The sequence below is a fragment of the Xenia sp. Carnegie-2017 genome, unplaced genomic scaffold (genome assembly GCF_021976095.1).
Source record: "Xenia sp. Carnegie-2017 unplaced genomic scaffold, XeniaSp_v1 HiC_scaffold_20, whole genome shotgun sequence".
Taxonomy (NCBI): domain Eukaryota; kingdom Metazoa; phylum Cnidaria; class Anthozoa; order Malacalcyonacea; family Xeniidae; genus Xenia; species Xenia sp. Carnegie-2017.
In genome coordinates this window covers 4,877,994-4,895,684 of record NW_025813483.1, presented here as the reverse complement: position 1 = coordinate 4,895,684, position 17,691 = coordinate 4,877,994, and the positions used below count along the sequence as shown (strand labels likewise).

Sequence of the window (17,691 nt, the reverse complement as noted above, 5' to 3'; positions counted from 1 at the left end):
CATGGCAAGAAAAACAAAAGCGAGAAGAGAAACATGCACCTACTTTTGTCTTCTGATTATCTAATATGTTCTATTGATGTTTATTTATAACAAAAAATATTATTGTCATATTACAAACAATGCGTAAAAGCAAAAAGGACGGTTAATCAAGGTTGCCAGTTTGGTTTTTTTTCGAACGTTTCGCTCCCAAAAATCTTTTTGGCTTATTTTTCAAATTTGAAAATTATAAAGGTTTTTTTAGGAATCAGAAAGAAAATGTCTCCTGATTTTATCGAAAACACTCAAAATAGCTATGATGCCAAAAAAAGAAATGATGTACAAACTACAAAACAACGCAATGCAAAAATTAACATTTATATATGTATTAAATCCGTATATGGTCAGAAGAAAAATGTATGTCGACCAGTATGTCGACTGTTGACAGACTTTCCAGTCTCAAAGTGACGACGTTTTTGAATTTGATGACATTGTTTCAACATGGCCAATTACTTGGCCTAAGATTTTAAAAATTTTTTTTTCAATATATGTGATAGTAATTAATGAAAAATTTTTTTGCACATCGTTTGAAAAAGTGATGTGCAATTATTTTCATTTTAGACAAAACGATGTGCAAATTGCACATTGCACACCGTTAATTCGCACCCTGTGTAAATACCTACGTCAAAGGTAGGTGCCACAATGAACACAAGGGGGTATTTATGGCACTTGTCATACAATGCAATTGTGAAGGAAGTTGTGCTAAACATTGTGATCCTCATCATAAATTGTGTCAATTGAAATAAGTTGCATGAAACCAGTAGCATCTAGTTTAAATTGTACAATGTAATATTTTGAACATTCATTTCTCTAGAAGTATATAGTTATAGCAGCTAGTGAACACAATTTCAATTTTGAATAACACAACTTAAATTGTGCAAAATATGTATGATGACTCTAAAGATGACTACCGCTAAGGTTGTCGAAAGGTCTGTCATAGTCAACATCAACAGTCCTTCTCAGGATTGTAATATGCTAGACGATCTACATCTAAAAACATATAATTATACTCTCGGGTTCAAACCATGCATTTTACAAAATATGTAGCTTGTGACACATAATCAAAATAATGCAATCAAATTAATGTGGTCAGCTGCTAGTTATGTTAATCCAAAATCAACTTGTGATTTGCAAAAAAAATAAAGTCTTATTTCATTAATTTAGTCAAACCTTGCAAAGACTTGGAAGTGTTGGCTGTCACCTCAAAAACATCCCTACCTGTTATAATCCAGGAATCTCATGGAAAAGGCATATTGATGTTATCAACAGTAAATGAACTGATCTCTAGTATTGCACTGGCTGGAACTACAGACAACAACATTGAAGAATTAATGAAAATGCTGTTATGTAATCTTAGAATGATGTGTCAAGATTTCCCTGAGTGCTCATTTACCCCTGCCCTGTTATTGGTTGATCAAAAGGTAAAGGCTTTAGTTCATTTTTACATCTCTTTCCCCTGGATTGAAATTAGTCATGTATCAATTACTGTTAGTCAATTGGTTATATGTAAGTAGTTCATAGTTAATCTGGACAAAATTGCAAAAGTTCCTTATTGGTCTTCGATATAGTTCATAAGTCTTCTACTTAGGTACGTAGGTATGTCCTTTAAAAGGCCAAAATCTTTACTCTGGGGGAGGGGGGGGGTGCTCATATTCATATATGCATGATTTTCAAATTTATATATGTTGCAATGAAACACATTGTTTTCTGTGAGTTATTCATATTTGAAAATGAGTTACCCTTCAAATATCAATCTTCCATCAACCTTGGTATGTTGGTCTTCATGTAGCATTGCTTTATGTTTGGTGGAAAGAATGATTTTGATCGTATTGCTATTGAGCTCATTCTGACCTTCCTTCATTTTAACACAAAGAACAAGGACCTCTTTCTGTATTGTATGCAAGACCTTACAGAATATAATTGTTTCCATGGTAACGATATGACCGTTTTATTCACGGATGACCAAAATGACAATTTTCCAGTTAAAACAAAACCCATTCCCTAAACGCTACGGTACTGTCAAAATTCTCAATAGAAAGAATTATTGAAAACGAAACATTTGGGTCACGTGTTGATCTATACTGACGTCATCACATCCACACAAACCATCGTGAATGGGTAAGGTAACAAGCTAAATATGTGGTCTTAGTATTGCTCCAGTCTGAGTTTTCCCTTTGATACTGCAGTTAAACTGTGGGAATGTTCAGATCATACATAGTTTTAACATGATATCTTTCTAAAAATATTACATGTTTTTATTTAACCATTTTCCCTGCATTAAGATTTTTTTCCCCAAAAAAGGAACTTCGTTTTACTTATTAAAAATGTACAATGACTTTATTTCTTCCTTCGTGTTTTATGATATTTTAGCTATGTTCATAGCTACAGCTGTAGTGATTACTTTCTTCCTGGACAAATACCATAGAAACTTTTTTACGAGACTTTCTACAACAAGGAGAATGTTACATGATCAAATGTACAAACATACACCAAAACGCATCGAAAAAGAATGGAAATTCTTGTGAACGTTCCTGAAGCCAAAAGAAAGCATAATGTTTTTGACAAAGGCCCTATGTTTTCTGTTTAGGAAGCTCGTTTTCTGTTATTTTTGAAATAAATTAAGTTCAAAATATACGTACAATAACGTACTTGCATAAATTTATTTCAGAATTCTGATATTACTGAAAGAATTTCCTCATGGTCTTGGTGTTGTTGTTACTGCAAGACATTAGACAGTTGGAAAAGGTTTGTAATATGTTTTTTTGGTATTTTCTTTTTAGTATCATTGCAACATCCCTTTAGTTTCCTTTTTACTTACATTTTGTTGTATCTCCAAAAACCAATCCACCAGTTATTGCTTTTCTTTGAGGAATAAATGTTTAAGTATAGTGGGAATGATGTTTTTCTGTAGGTCGTGGAAGAAATGCTTGGCTATCTCCGGATGGTTGTCTTTCATTTTCATTTCCTTTGAAAATTGAGCTTAATTCTAGTCTTGGTCAACGTTTTCCATTTGTACAACATATCGCAGCCCTAGCCATTGTTGATGCTGTGAGGGACATATCTGGATATCAGGTGATTTATTTTTGTGTTTTTCATCTGTTATGTTTGAACTAAATGCATGGAAATAAGGATCTGCTAGAGGATTTAAATTAAGAACTCAACATCAAATCTTTCCTAAAGAAGACGAGTAGCTAAATATGAATTCAAGTTTCAGCATCAGATCATTCCTAATGAAGATACTAAACTGGAGTATTTGAAGAGTCGAGTTTCAACAACAAGATACTCCTGATGAAGATACTAGACTGAAGCATACGTTTAAGGACTAAAGTTTCGGTATCAAATCATTCTCGACAAAGAGACCTGACTGGAATATTCAAATTCAGGGATTTAAGTTTGACAAAAGAAGATTTATTACTGAAATATAAAAGGACCAACCGCAAATATATGAAACTTGTCCATAAGGAACTAAAGACAGCATCATACTTTCAAGTATATGAAACTTGTCCATAAGGAACTAAAGACAGCATCATACTTTTAAATATATGAATTTTGTCCATGAGGAACTAAAGACAGCATCATACTTTCAAATATATGAAACTTGTCCATAAGGAACTAACGACAGCATCATACTTTAAAATATATGAATTTTGTCCATGAGGAACTAAAGACAGCATCATACTTTCAAATATATGAAACTTGTCCATAAGGAACTAACGACAGCATCATACTTTAAAATATATGAATTTTGTCCATGAGGAACTAAAGACAGCATCATACTTTCAAATATATGAAACTTGTCCATATGGAACTAAAGACAGCATCATACTTTCAAATATATGAAACTTGTCCATAAGGAACTAAAGACAGCATCATACTTTCAAATATATGAATTTTGTCCATGAGGAACTAAAGACTGCATCATACTTTCAAATATATGAAACTTGTCCATAAGGAACTAAAGACAGCATCATACTTTCAAATAAATGAAACTTGTCCATAAGGAACTAAAGACAGCATCATAATTTCAATCGTGTTCTTTGGATTTAAATCTCCGAATCAAATGGCCCAATGACATCTATTTTGGAAATAAGACAAAAATTGGTGGTGTTCTGGTCAACTCTATTATTCAAGGAAGATGTCTTTGGCCTATTATAGGTATATTAACTTTATGTTAGTTTTTTTATTGTGTCCGATGTTAAAGTGGATTTATAACACACAATATATTCTTGTCTCAAATAAAAGAAAACTCCTGTCTTAAATGTGACTTTAAAGTTTAAAAGGTTTTGTCTTTCATTCTGTACGTTTAACACATGTTGTTTTATGTCATGTTCAAAATGAGTACATTTTGCAACATTTTTATGAGTTTTGTCTCATCAGCAGTTTCTAAACTGAGAGTGAACGTAGAATTCAAATCATGACAACGGCTTGATCGAGTTATGACTGCAGGCTAATCATGGAAGGAATTATAATCTTTCAGCGTTCTCTAAAAAAGGGTTTTTTTTCAAATGCTGGGGATGTTTTTTATTCACAATTCTTTCCAAGACTCATAAAAACTTTTTCTCATACCAAACCATTTTGCGTGTTGTGAAGCTCATTTTCTGTATAATGGTAACTTGTTCTAGTCGCGATCCTTTGCATACGACGTAGCGTTAATGGTCTAAACAGTTGTAAATATGAGATCATTTGCATTATTTAGAAATCTATTAGTTTTACATTGAGTGAACATCAAAATAATTTACTTGGCACCACCAAACTTGTTTGCTGGCTATTGAACAGTTGCCTGCACCCCCAACGACTTAATCTTTTCAAATTATTCAATTGTAGGGATTGGAATAAATGTTGACAACCATCAGCCAACAACTTGTATTAACGAAATCATCGAGGAACACAAGTTATTGAAGAAGAGCTTCTTGCTAGAATTCTTAACAAAATGGAAGAACTCGTAGAAGACTTTCAGCTCAATGGACCCGAAAAGTTTCTTCAAAAATACTAGTCAGTTTATGATTTTTCGACGATAAAAAACAGCTGAGCTTTGTAAATAATGAAAAAATTCTTCCGCCGAGCTAAACTGCAAGAAAATTTGCGGTTTCTGACTAAACCGAATCTCGAATTTTTTATGACCCCTCAGCATCGACAACTGTGGCATAGCAAGCCGAACCTTTTACTTCAGATATGGAAAAAATTGTTAAGTAGTTTCACTGATTGTACGAACAACTGAAGAAATGGTTAATAAAAAGGTACAATAATTTACAAAGTACAATTACATCTGCTGGCTGGCTACGCTACTGATTGATGTAGAAATTAGATTTAGTAAAGACAATCGCTTCGTCGCTTTCGTCTTTAAAAATTGAAAAATTAAAGTCAACCTTGTAGGGTATTTAGCTCTCGTAATCATCAATCAGAGTGTTCATCACAAAGAACAAAAGCAACGAGTGTGTAAATACGTAAATAATTTTACTTTTTCATCCTAATTTAGTGAGTCAAAAGTATAACTGGATAACGAAGATGGTGAAATAGTTACACTCAAAGGTTTAGATGACATGGGTTTTCTCTGTGTAGTTAATGACTTGAATGAAGTTAAAACACTTCAACCAGATGGTAATAGTTTTGATATGATGAAAAACTTACCTTCTATACGTATAGATAAATGGGGATTCCATGGTATAAACATAAAAAATTGGATGTCTGAATTAATTTGAGTATATTATCGTCCATCAAACAATCCTCAAATGTTATATTTATGATACAATGCAAGAAAGTCACAAAATTGACAATCATTGAACATATGCAAGCTCTCAATTAAGCAGAAAACAGTTTTTTATTAATGAGGAACAGAAGGCCGTGAAAAAGAAAATGAAGACACTTATATGAAACCATAGCACACTATAGTCATTAAAGGGATGTAGAGAACTTTGTAGTTTATCAAAACCTTGTATTAATTTTCATGATATTTCTTTTTATCATTCAACATTTGTATTCATTTTGTTTGTAACATGACTATTAAAATCAACAGGAAAGTTTTGATACTTGCAATATAAGAAAAAAAATGGTGTTTACTGTTGATAAAATTCTCATCAAAAATACCCATACATTTCAAGATTGATTCAAGAAAAACCTAGGAAAGACCAAAGTTCTGGAAGTACATAAAAGACTTCCGATTGGAGTACATGTCATTTCCCTGTGAAGTTTGGTGCTCTGTAGTTAAATAACTGTAGTTAGCCAGCTCACTGTTCCTATTGGCTAGTAAGTGCAATTGACTGTCTGCCATTAAACTAATCCTATACATCAGAAGTTATGTGTCACACAGAAAATAGGTTTAAAAAGGTACCTTCTATAGGTAGTGTGCAACCATTCTCTGGCGAGAGAGAAAACAATGAAATGTTCGTCATATTGGATGACATTTGCATTCTAAATAAGGAAAATGCTTTATTAAATTTGTCCAAAATGAGGGCCATGACATTAAGGCCTATATTCAAACGTGGAACTTTATATGAACCGAACGCATTTAAAACAAAAGACAATGAGGGGAGGAAGTTCATTTCATTTTCTTTTGTTTTAAATGCGTTCGGTGTATGTCAAGTTCGCCGTATGAAACAGGCCTAACTTGCACACCAAGAATTAAAATCAAGCCTTTTCTTTGTAAACCAGCGTTTTTGAGTTAATGACATGCAATAAATATGAATATCTACATGTGTAAAGATTTTGTATCTTGTACTCTAACGATGACTCATAAGACATGTCGCTAAATGCTGGCGAAATCCGTTATTCTTTTTGGAACGTATTCTTCAATGGAAACATTGTGGTTGAAAATGAATTTGAACACCGCCACCAGTTGAGCGTTAAAGAAATGATTGATGATGTTTTACGAGCATTTTTGTTGTATTTTGTGCTAAACTAAACGACGGTACGTGCAGAAAGTCTGGTGGCTGTTAATTTTAGTTTATACTTTATTCATTTGTTAGTATAACTTAAGACATTCCATAATTCAGATAAACGACAATTGTTTCAATTTTAAATTTGTTTAAGCAAACTTATGCAGTCTTCAGTTTGACTTTTTTTTTTTTGCAAGCGAGTACATAATGATTATTTGTCTAAAAATGATTACCTCAACTATAAAACAATAGCGATGCAGAAAATACTTACATACTGAAGATATCGTGTTGAGATGGTAAATATATTTGTTAAAGTTTGGTAAAATTTTATCATTCGCCTGAATTGAACTTTGACTATCTGAAATTCATTTAAGATTTTGTAATTTCAACTCCAATCATAAATTTATTGAGAAAATTATGGATTTGGGAAAAAATATATAAATTATAATGACAAGAATTATGCAATAAGTATGTGAATAGTGAATACAAAAGACAGTGAAATTGAACATGTCATCAATGACACCAAAATGATGATAATAATAAAATAAAGTGAAATAAGTAATTGATAAACACAATAAACCTAAATCCATGTATATGAATACGAAAACGTACTTTCGCAACTAATAAAAACATGAATATAAACTATTCTCAGTCCAAACTTCATTAAAATAAGCCCAAGATCATTCTATGCATTCAAGTACCAAAGACAGTTCTCTAAGTTTAGGTTTTTCAATGCGACGTCCAATCTAAATGCTATATAGACAATTTTTCCATCATCTTTTTTATGTTCGCAGACTCCGTAACCCAGAGGTATGTGTTGTTCTGTGTCTTCATTGTAGAAATATATTAACATTCCAGAATCTCCATCTTTAAGAAAAGGATGGTCGCATTCAATGGTGATAACATTGCTAAAGATTTCACATCCGGTTTCTCTGCATATGTGTGAATAGCTAATGTCTAAAATTTTTCCTTCAGCGCCTCCAACATATTTCTGAACCTTTACATTTCTTTTCCTTAGTTGTTTTTCAACTGTTTTCCAATTAGGCTGCATGATTTTGAAATGGTTGCGATTAATCATTTCTTTGTCATCAACTTCAATGGCCATGATGTCAGTGTTTTCATTAAATGATCGAAAACAAGGAGTTCCAAGTTTTATTTCTTCACCCATAAGTGGAACGTAATAATACCTATTTTCATCTTGGATCTCTCCTTTAGAAATTTTCTCGTATAATTGTTTTATATCTTTCCAGTTGTGCGAAAAATTAAATTTGTTACCAGCTACTTGTCCGTCAGTGATGAATGAATTGTGAAAACATGTCAAAGCGTAGTGTTTCTCGTCTTTGTTACAAAACATTGTGACAGAACCTTTTGCCATTGTTTCATGAATCTCTCCACTCATTGGATTTGGACCGTTTTCTGTTTTTACTACTTTAAGATCTGACAACCATCGAAACTGCGATTTTCCTTTTGGTTCTGGTTCAAATTCAAAATAAGGAGAAGCTTCCCATCCAAAAGTTTTATCAATTTCTTTTCTTAAGGCATCTTCATCATTTCGTCTTTCAGCTGCCACTGTCACATACAAAGATAGGTGGGGTTCCCATCGTACACCATAACCACCACAAATCCAAGGAAAACTACATAATATATAATACTATTCAATAAATTAAGTACAACAAAAACAGCATGTATTAATTAGAATTATGTTTAACAATTTTCCTGTCATTCATAGAAAATGCTAAAATCAAATTAATGATACAATAAAAGAAAGTTGCTCAGAGGTGAACGTATCACTAAATCATGTTGTTTTTAATGTTATTACCAACTGAAATTTGCAACTTGATTTTTAGTTCACAGGAAAAAAGTCAAAATCAGTGAACACAGAAAGATTTAAATTACGCGTGATTTTATTTAGCATAGTTATTGAGCATCCTTTCAATGCAACCTGTTTTTTCTGCTAGAATGCTAAAAAGTCCAACTTTAACTATATAAAAGAGAAGAGAACTTTGTATGGCAAAATATATAAATATTGTATTTATGGGAGTGTTTCGCCATGATATATGGCTAGTAAAAATTTAGCGCAAGTAACTATTTTCCACAACTGTTTGACACTGTTCAGTTTGTTTTCGCAAAAAATGTAGCTATTGTGTCATGTATAATCTATTTTAAAATTTTTTTCATTTTTGAAATTACATAGGTAATAGTGGCGTTGACCGTTTTAAACATGCTCTTTAAGTCAACATTTATAAGGGAAGTGGGGTAAATATTTTTGAGACAAACCTTTTTAATAATTTACGAACATCATATTGAATACCGTAGTCTTTGTCAAGAAATTTCTTCTCAAAGAATTCGTCGTCATCCTCTAGATCATCATCAAGAGATATATTAGGTTTCTTCATTTCGGTGGCAGCATCCATAGATGTATCCACAATAAAATCTAAATCGGCCACTGCTTTCATTGTACAATCGATGTCTCTTTCTAAAATCAAAGCAATTTCGTAGTAAATATTTTACGATGTTTTAGGTGGTCTATAGTGGTGGACTTTGTAAATATGCATAAATTCTTCACGAAAGCAATTTATGGCATAATAACTAATAGCATGAGTAGAACCATGTAAAAGTACTTCTACAAATACTAAAAACAAGAAATAAGGTTTAAAAATAAAAACATTACTCGTAGATAAATTAGCTACATATAAAAAATGTGATGGCTGCTAAAAAGTGCTTTATAGTATCAATGTATGCGATGCACAGGATTAAGATATAACTACTTCCAGTTTCTGACCATTGAAGTCAATCGGATGTACTTTGGCATTGCTTAACCTAATATATTGAGGACAGTGCAGTAGTTTTACTGTTGATATTGCAAACACTAAGATTGCATAATCAAATCATAATGATCAAACTATTTTTATGAGCTTTTGACGCAAACAATTGTTTTAACTAGTCTATCTTACAACAAGTTTAGCAATTATAGACCAGAAAAAAGCCACGTGTACTATCACTTGAAGAAGTGAGCTTTTCACCCAAAGTAGGCGCCATTTCTTAAGACATACCTAGCAAAACGTCTTTATGTCATCATCTGTGTTAGAAAAGTGATAAATAGATAGATGACTATATGAATGAGGAACAAAATTCTTCTTGATAAAAGCCATGTTAGATAAAATTAAGATTATTGCACATAATGACATGCATAACTAAAATTCAATGACGTGTCATTATTTTGACACATCCTGTTGATATTTTAAACTTGTTGTATGAATAATATTTGAAATGAACAATCGGAAATTTTTTTATTAATTACATCGTATTGCTAGCGATGATGATGGAAAGTTAAGTGTTTTCTAACGTTAAATTATCAAAAACCATCAAAAACAACAAATGTTATTCATATCAAAAATGCCTTTCAACAAAGACACAGAAAGAATACAAAAATAGTGATCATGAAAATCTGTAGCAACTATTTGTTCCATAGTTATGTAACAAGAAAAATGGGAAATATAAAGATCTAGATAATAAACTTCATACTCTCTTTCAATGTAAATATTCTGGTCCTATATTCACTATAATATTAATGGTTGTACGTTGACATACCAATTAAATAACCAAAGATCTTTAAGATATTGTTGAGTGTTTTTGGTTGACGATTCAGAATATGCTTAACAAAAGATTTGTAAATTGCATAAGACGTAACAAATTAATGAAAAAAGTAAAATGTTGTACACGTCTTTATAAAAGCCATATTAGAAAAAGTAAAATTATTTCACATAATGACATGCATATCTAGCATTCTTTGACGTGTCATTACTTTGACTCATCTTGTCAATTTTGTAGCTTCTCCATACATATAATATTTAAAATAAACTTTTGGAATGTGTAGTTTATGTTAATGTGAGAAAGATCAGTATTTTCCAATCGTAAAATGTCCAAAATAAATTACCGTTTGTTTAAAAATTTCATCAAAATTGACAAGTGTTGTCCGTATAACACATGCGTAGTACTGAAATTATAAATATAAGTTATTTGTGACAGACTACATAGAAACAAACAATTACAGATAGAATTTAAAATCAAAATACCTTCACAAATTCAGAAACATTAAAGACGACACATCCAACTATATGATGCCTTTGCTTCTGCTTCATAATAAAGAAATTGAAATATTCAATAAATGCTTTATTTTAATCACCTGCTGTTTTTATTGTAAAATATTGAACTCTGTTCACACCCAATAGAATATGAAATGAAAATTTTTTATTTTAGCTTAAACTGAAGTAAACACAAAGAAGTTTTGATTTGGAAGCTTTATGCCAATAAACCTTTCATAGTTTACAATTTTTATTTCAATTATTGAACATCCTGACTTACATGCAAACTAACTGAAATAATCATAAAGGAAGACACGGCAGTCAGTCTTTTACAAGGAAGGTAGATCAGAAATTAAAGATTCATAATTTAGGAAGTTAAGAAAATCGATAAAAAGAGCTTCTCGGAAATTGTCAGCGTTACAACTTTGAAACGTGGTCAGTGAAGTTTTGTCATTTTGTAAACTTTTGATACAGATAGACAAATAATTTGATCAGGGGCCTGAGAAGCATGTAAAAGTTGGGTGGCTCAAAATTTTAGGGGCAGTCTTTATTTAAAAAGGGAATTTCAGAAAATTAGTCTCGAAGTCTCTACTTTCGAATAAGTTTGTCACATCTCAGTAATCAGAGATACTTCAAAATGGATAGCGTTTGGACTTGACAGTTTATCATGCAAAGGTTTCTCATTCTGTAAACTTTTGACGCAAACAAATATTATAAATAGTCTACCTTACAACAAGTTTAACAATTATAGACCAGAATAAAATCACGTGTACTATCACGTGAAGAAGTGAGCTTTTCACTCCAAGTAGGTGCAATTTCTAAAGATTTAACTAGCAAAACGTTTTTATGTCATCATCTTTCTTTGGAATGAGATAAAGAGATAGATGACTATAAGAATGAGGAAAAAAATTCTTCTTGATAAAAGCCATGTTAGATAAAATTAAAATCATTGCACATAATGATATGCATAACTGATTTATGTGACGTGTCATAATTTTGATTCATCTTGTTGATTTTTTAGCCCTGCCGTACCAATGATATTTTACAGGGTAATGAAATTAATTGTTGGTGATAATGCAAGAAAGGTCAGTATTTTGAAATGATAAATTATCCACTGTGCTATTGGGAAAATCCCACCAAACTCAACTGATGTATCAATATAAACATATGAAGTGCGAATTCCACCACGAAAATGACATTCAGGTTTTTTATGACAAATATAACAAAATTCTAGACAACATAAGAACGGACAATGACACTATGATAGGTACACTTTATACTCAACATACCTTAACAGATTTAGAGAGATTAATGAAGACGCAACCATCTACATGATGTCTTTGCTTTTTCTTGATAATAATGAAATTATAATGTTCAATAAATGCTTGATTTTAATCACCTGCTGTTTTTATTGTAAAATATTGAACTCTGTTCATACCCAATGGAATATAAAATGCAAATTTTTTATTTTAGCTATGACTGAAGTAAAAACAAAGATTTGACTTGGAAACTTTATGCTAATAAACCTTTCATAGTTTACTATTATTTATTTCAATTATTAAATATCCTGACTTACATGCAAACTAACTGAAATAATCATAAAGGAAGACGCGGCAGCCAGTCTTTTACAAGGAAGGTAGAGCAGAAATTAAAGATTCATAATTTAGGAAGTTAAGAAAATCGATAAACTGAGCTTCTCTGAAATTGTCTGCGTTACAACTTTGAAACGTGGTCAGTGAAGTTTTGTCATTTTGTAAACTTTTGATACAGATAGACAAATAATTTGATAAGGGGCCTGAGAAGCATGTAAAAGTTGGGTGGCTCAAAATTTTAGGGGCAGTCTTTATTTTAAAAGGGAATTTCAGAAAATTAGTCTCGAAGTCTCTACTTTCGAATAAGTTTGTCACATCTCAGTAATCAGAGATACTTCAAAATTGATAGCGTTTGGACTTGACAGTTTATCATGCAAAGGTTTGTCATTCTGTAAACTTTTGACGCAAACAAATATTTTAAATAGTCTATCTTACAACAAGTTTAACAAATATAGACCAGAAAAGAATCCCGTGTACTATCACGTGAAGAAGTGAGCTTTTCACTCCAAGTATGTGCAATTTCTAAAGACTTAACTAGCAAAACGTTTTTATGTCATCATCTTTGTTTGGAATGAGATAAAGAGATAGATGACTATAAGAATGAGGAAAAAATTCTTCTTGATAAAAGCCATGTTAGATAAAATTAAAATTATTGCACATAATGATATGCATAATTGAATTATGTGACGTGTCATAATTTTGATTCATCTCGTTGATTTTTTAGCCCTGCCGTACCAATGATATTTTACAGGGTAATGAAATTAATTGTTGGTGATAATGCAAGAATGGTCATATTTTGAAATAATAAATTATCCAATGTGCTATCGGGAAAATCCCACCAAACTCAACAGACGTATCAATATAAACATATGAAGTGCGAATTCCACCACGAAAATGACATTCAGGTTTTTTATGACAAATATAACAAAATTCTAGACATAAGAACAGACAATTACACCCTGACATGTAAACTTTATTATCAACATACCTTAACAAATTTAGAAAGATTAAAGAAGACGCAACCAACTACATGATGTCTTTGCTTGTTCTTGATAATAAAGAAATTAGAATGTTCAATAAATGCTTGATTTTAATCACCTGCTGTTTTTACTGTAAAATATTGAATACTGTTCGTAACAGCGAGACGATAAAATGAGATGGGCAAATTTTTTATTTTAGCTATGACTGATGAGAATACACGAAGAAGAGATGATTCAGTTAAATTTGATAAAACTTATACACATTTACATATTATTTATAAGACAAGGCGTCGAGGCAAAATATATAATATCATTTTTATCAATAAGAGAGCTCAAAAAAATTAAGATTATAAACAACAACTTTTCCAATAAATATTTCTGACGACTGATACTAAGTAGGAGGGTTAATTTCGTCACATCTCAATGATCAGAGACACTTCAAATAAACGTTCGGACTTCAAACTTGAAATCCTAATTATTAAATCTGATTTTTACAATTTTCGTTTCAGGATAATTTAATATGTATTTTTCATACCTTGGCGGAGGCAAACAAAGATGTCAGTTTTTTCGTTTTTTTTATAAAATCGTATTGTGTTTTTTGGAATTTATTTTGAATCTTGATTGTGCTAAGGCGAGGAACGAACTACCTTATCGATCTCTTAATCTGGAAGGTCCACCACGATATGACGTCATCTCTCACCGGTCTGTGAAACATAAGTACAAAATTCTTGTCAAGATGAAATTAAACTATCGAGAAAGCTTGGCGAGAAGAAATTTCTACTTGATGATATTGTCACAGAGACAAGCAAAGGTTATCTACAGTCAAATAATCTTAGCAACGAAGAAAGTCATGTGAAAAAAATGCTATTACTGATTATTCATTGAACAGTATAGAGTATGTTTGATGTACACAATAACTGGTTGTAAGTACATTTTACTTACATTATTACTCATTTGCATAATTAATAATAGCTGACTTATAACCATGAGAAATAATCTTTTTCTACTGTTTCATAGGTCTTCCTTCTAAAGTTGTAATATGAATTAAATAATATACCTATTCAATTGGTTTAAAGAATGCTATCATCCATAGACATGTGACATACATTCAAGTTGTGACATACATGTGACATACAATCCAAGAACACGTACAGTACTGGTTTTTGTTAATCGGGGTATTATTTTTTGGGTACACCTGCAAAATGTATCAATTCAGGAAGAAATTCAGACGCTCAAATGAGTTCTTTTATAATAACGTGGAGAGGAAAGAAAACACACAAAATGATGATGCGGTATGAATTTTAAAGTGTTCTTTTTATTGTTTCTAGTTGGAAAAATTGATACTAATTTATATTTATTACCACAGTCATATTAACAAAAGTATGTGTACAAATTTATTTATGCCCACAATGTTGCGTAAGGAAAAACAATTATTCTGAGCAAATTTTCCAGTTTCAAGTCTGGATTCTCTATATCCTTTAGTCACAATGTCATATATGTTAATAGAATAGCAGTGTGTCATAAGATTCTCAATTATATGAGCAAGAAAATGAATTTGGGGATTTGGTAAGTTTACATATATTGTAAAACTATGTAGATATAAAAATACGCTATGTTCATGATTTTTTTTCATTTATATGTAGAATGAAAAAAGTGAAGATATTGCTGACAATTATGACAAGCACCAAGAGTTAACCACCAAAACACAGGTTTGTAAAGTACATATTGATCTTGTTTCTCTTAAAAAATCATTGGAAATGGCTATATGTATGAATGCTTTCACTAGAAAAAACTGAAAAATTTTGAAGTAATTTAAAGAAGGCATACATTATTTCAACACTTATTAAAAGTCTGTACACATTTTAAATTAAATAATGGTCTTTATTTGTAGAACTCTGAAGATATCTTTACCAAGCAATTTATCACTATTATTACAGAGGAATCCAAGCAACCATGTCAACGTAGTCAAGTAGTTCTCACTTATACAGTTATACTGTTAACCACTAGTCATGTTTTTAATGTGAACATTATAAATTGACAATATGCTTGATGATTGCTTATGCATGAAACACAGTGTAGCAAAACTTTATTAACATCTGGTAGAGATGTGCTCAACAAACATAAAAATATATTACCATAGATATTTTTGAAACTGTGAAAATGAATAATTACTGTATACTTGCTCTTTCAGAGTCATTTGTCACCCACTGGCCACTATACTTTGTTATTGTTACAGTTTGACTTTGCATCAAATGTATCACGTCAGCAGTCCTTTGTTGTTCATGATTATAATGCAAAGAAAAGAACAATTATGGTGATGTCAAATTTTATTTCTGCAATTTCAATGTTGGGTATATACCCAAGTAAATGATATTACTCAATACTCTTTTTTTGGTGCTATAATCTGCATGTATTTTTTCTTCAGCATAATTCATTTGTATTTGTTCATCGATATCACGACTTATTTCTTGATAGCTACAGTTGGATATTATGCTGCTCATTTGATGCAAGTGGAAAGAAATTTTTTGAAGCCCCACCTAACAATATAAAATTAGATCCTCAAAAAGGTATGTAAAATAGATGTTACTGAAATGAAATTATTAAAACAGGCCAAACAACATTTTTGTACTTGTTAGCAATTGAAACATATTCTCAATGAAAAAATAGCTGGTTGTGTATGATAGAAAATTTGGTATTGAAGCCAAAGATTTTATTGAAAAAAGTAAGTGTTGTGTTACTTTTTCAGGATATAAGGTCTCTGAACAGCTTCACAAAATTTTGACCTAAACTTACATACTAATTGTTTGAAGACCCTTGTCAAAGATGTGAGAACTTGTTGCATATTAATCTGACATTGCATGTAGTGAATGTCTCAAATTTGTATTTGGCTTATTTTTTCAATCTAAAGTTCTTCATGTGGTATGGGAGGAAATGTCTTCATCCTTAAATATCAGTTTATTGTACATTTCAAACCCTTGTGAAGTCATCCTTCTGTGTTTTTACAAGGCCCTTCGTCAACATTGTTCTTATTACATATGGACGTTAACCAGCACAGCTTTACAAGCAAAAATATTGTTAAAACTTGTGAATGATTATTTACACAATATATTTATCTCATCCAATTTCTTTTATGAATCCACATCAACGATGCAGTCTGTTTTCAGTGATCATTCCCACCATGAGATACAACATGAAGAAGTATATTTTGTTTTGTTTTCTTTATTTGAAACAGGTATGCAAGATAATCTGCAATGGTGAACATTCTTTTAGCTTTACATATACTATTTCCTTTATCGGTATGGTATTTATCACTTTCTAGCATTTTGTAAGTATTAAAATCTAATCATTTAGCCAATGAAAAAGATGCAAGCGATTTCGCTGGTCTTCCTGAAATAATGGTCATAAAATTTTGGCGCCATCTTGAAGTGGTATTTGTTCTTGTGGTTCAGAGTGGAATAGACGTTCTATTCAAAAAGAATGGCTATACGTAGACTTGTGTTCAAGTGCGTACTTTTATTCAATCCATGATGTGAAGGGTAAGTTCTGATTTGTTATAGGTTGCGCTTCACTTTATAATTATTTGACTTAAATAGATTATTTAGTGTATTGTAGACCTTGCTCCACATGTGCTACGAAAAAGCACTATGATGGCGTTGAAAACAGGATTGTATGGTTTGGATCATATGCAAAATCTCATGCCGTTCTAAAAGATTACATTTGGCTTTTCATAACGTCGAGGTACTTTTTAATAAAAATTTGCCGAAGCATTAGTAGCTACGTTTTTCCATTATTCAATTTCTTACCCTGTCTCTATTGAATGTTCTTTTTTTGTTACACATTTTAATTTCCCAAAGGAAATAACTTACGCCAAGTTTTGTCTCGCTATCATTGCCATGATACGGTAAGCATCATTTCATTTTCAGTTGTAAAACGTGAATATTCCATTAAGACAGTGCTCGCTTGTTTTATTAAGTTAGGAATTTTCCCTTATTAAGGTTGCTTGATATTGATTTTGATATTGCGTTTTTTTTTGTGAATTGTGCGGAAGGATTCCCCAAAAGGTGGTGATGGATGGAACAGCTCTTGGAATACAGAAAACTTTACATCTTTGTAAATCTCTGATACC

At 31.4% G+C, this 17,691-nt stretch overlaps 1 protein-coding gene across 7 annotated transcripts; it reads right to left on the bottom strand.

Annotated features, from left to right (window-relative positions):
• Positions 1-7,291: 7,291 nt before the first annotated feature.
• LOC124442933 lies at positions 7,292-13,676 on the bottom strand. Of its 7 annotated transcripts, XM_046993446.1 has the most exons (8): positions 13,574-13,676; positions 12,283-12,342; positions 10,985-11,044; positions 10,846-10,905; positions 10,500-10,563; positions 9,962-9,987; positions 9,186-9,384; positions 7,292-8,542 (listed from the first exon to the last, which is right to left on the bottom strand). In XM_046993446.1, the coding sequence occupies exons 7-8, from the start codon at positions 9,362-9,364 to the stop codon at positions 7,594-7,596; spliced, it is 1,128 nt and encodes a 375-aa protein (XP_046849402.1). In that variant the 5' UTR covers positions 9,365-9,384; positions 9,962-9,987; positions 10,500-10,563; positions 10,846-10,905; positions 10,985-11,044; positions 12,283-12,342; positions 13,574-13,676; the 3' UTR covers positions 7,292-7,593. The 7 variants fall into 7 exon arrangements, with proteins under 7 accessions (XP_046849402.1, XP_046849400.1, XP_046849405.1 ...); XM_046993444.1 differs by lacking the exon at positions 9,962-9,987; XM_046993449.1 differs by lacking the exon at positions 9,962-9,987 and having other exon boundaries at positions 10,985-11,041.
• Positions 13,677-17,691: the final 4,015 nt, after the last annotated feature.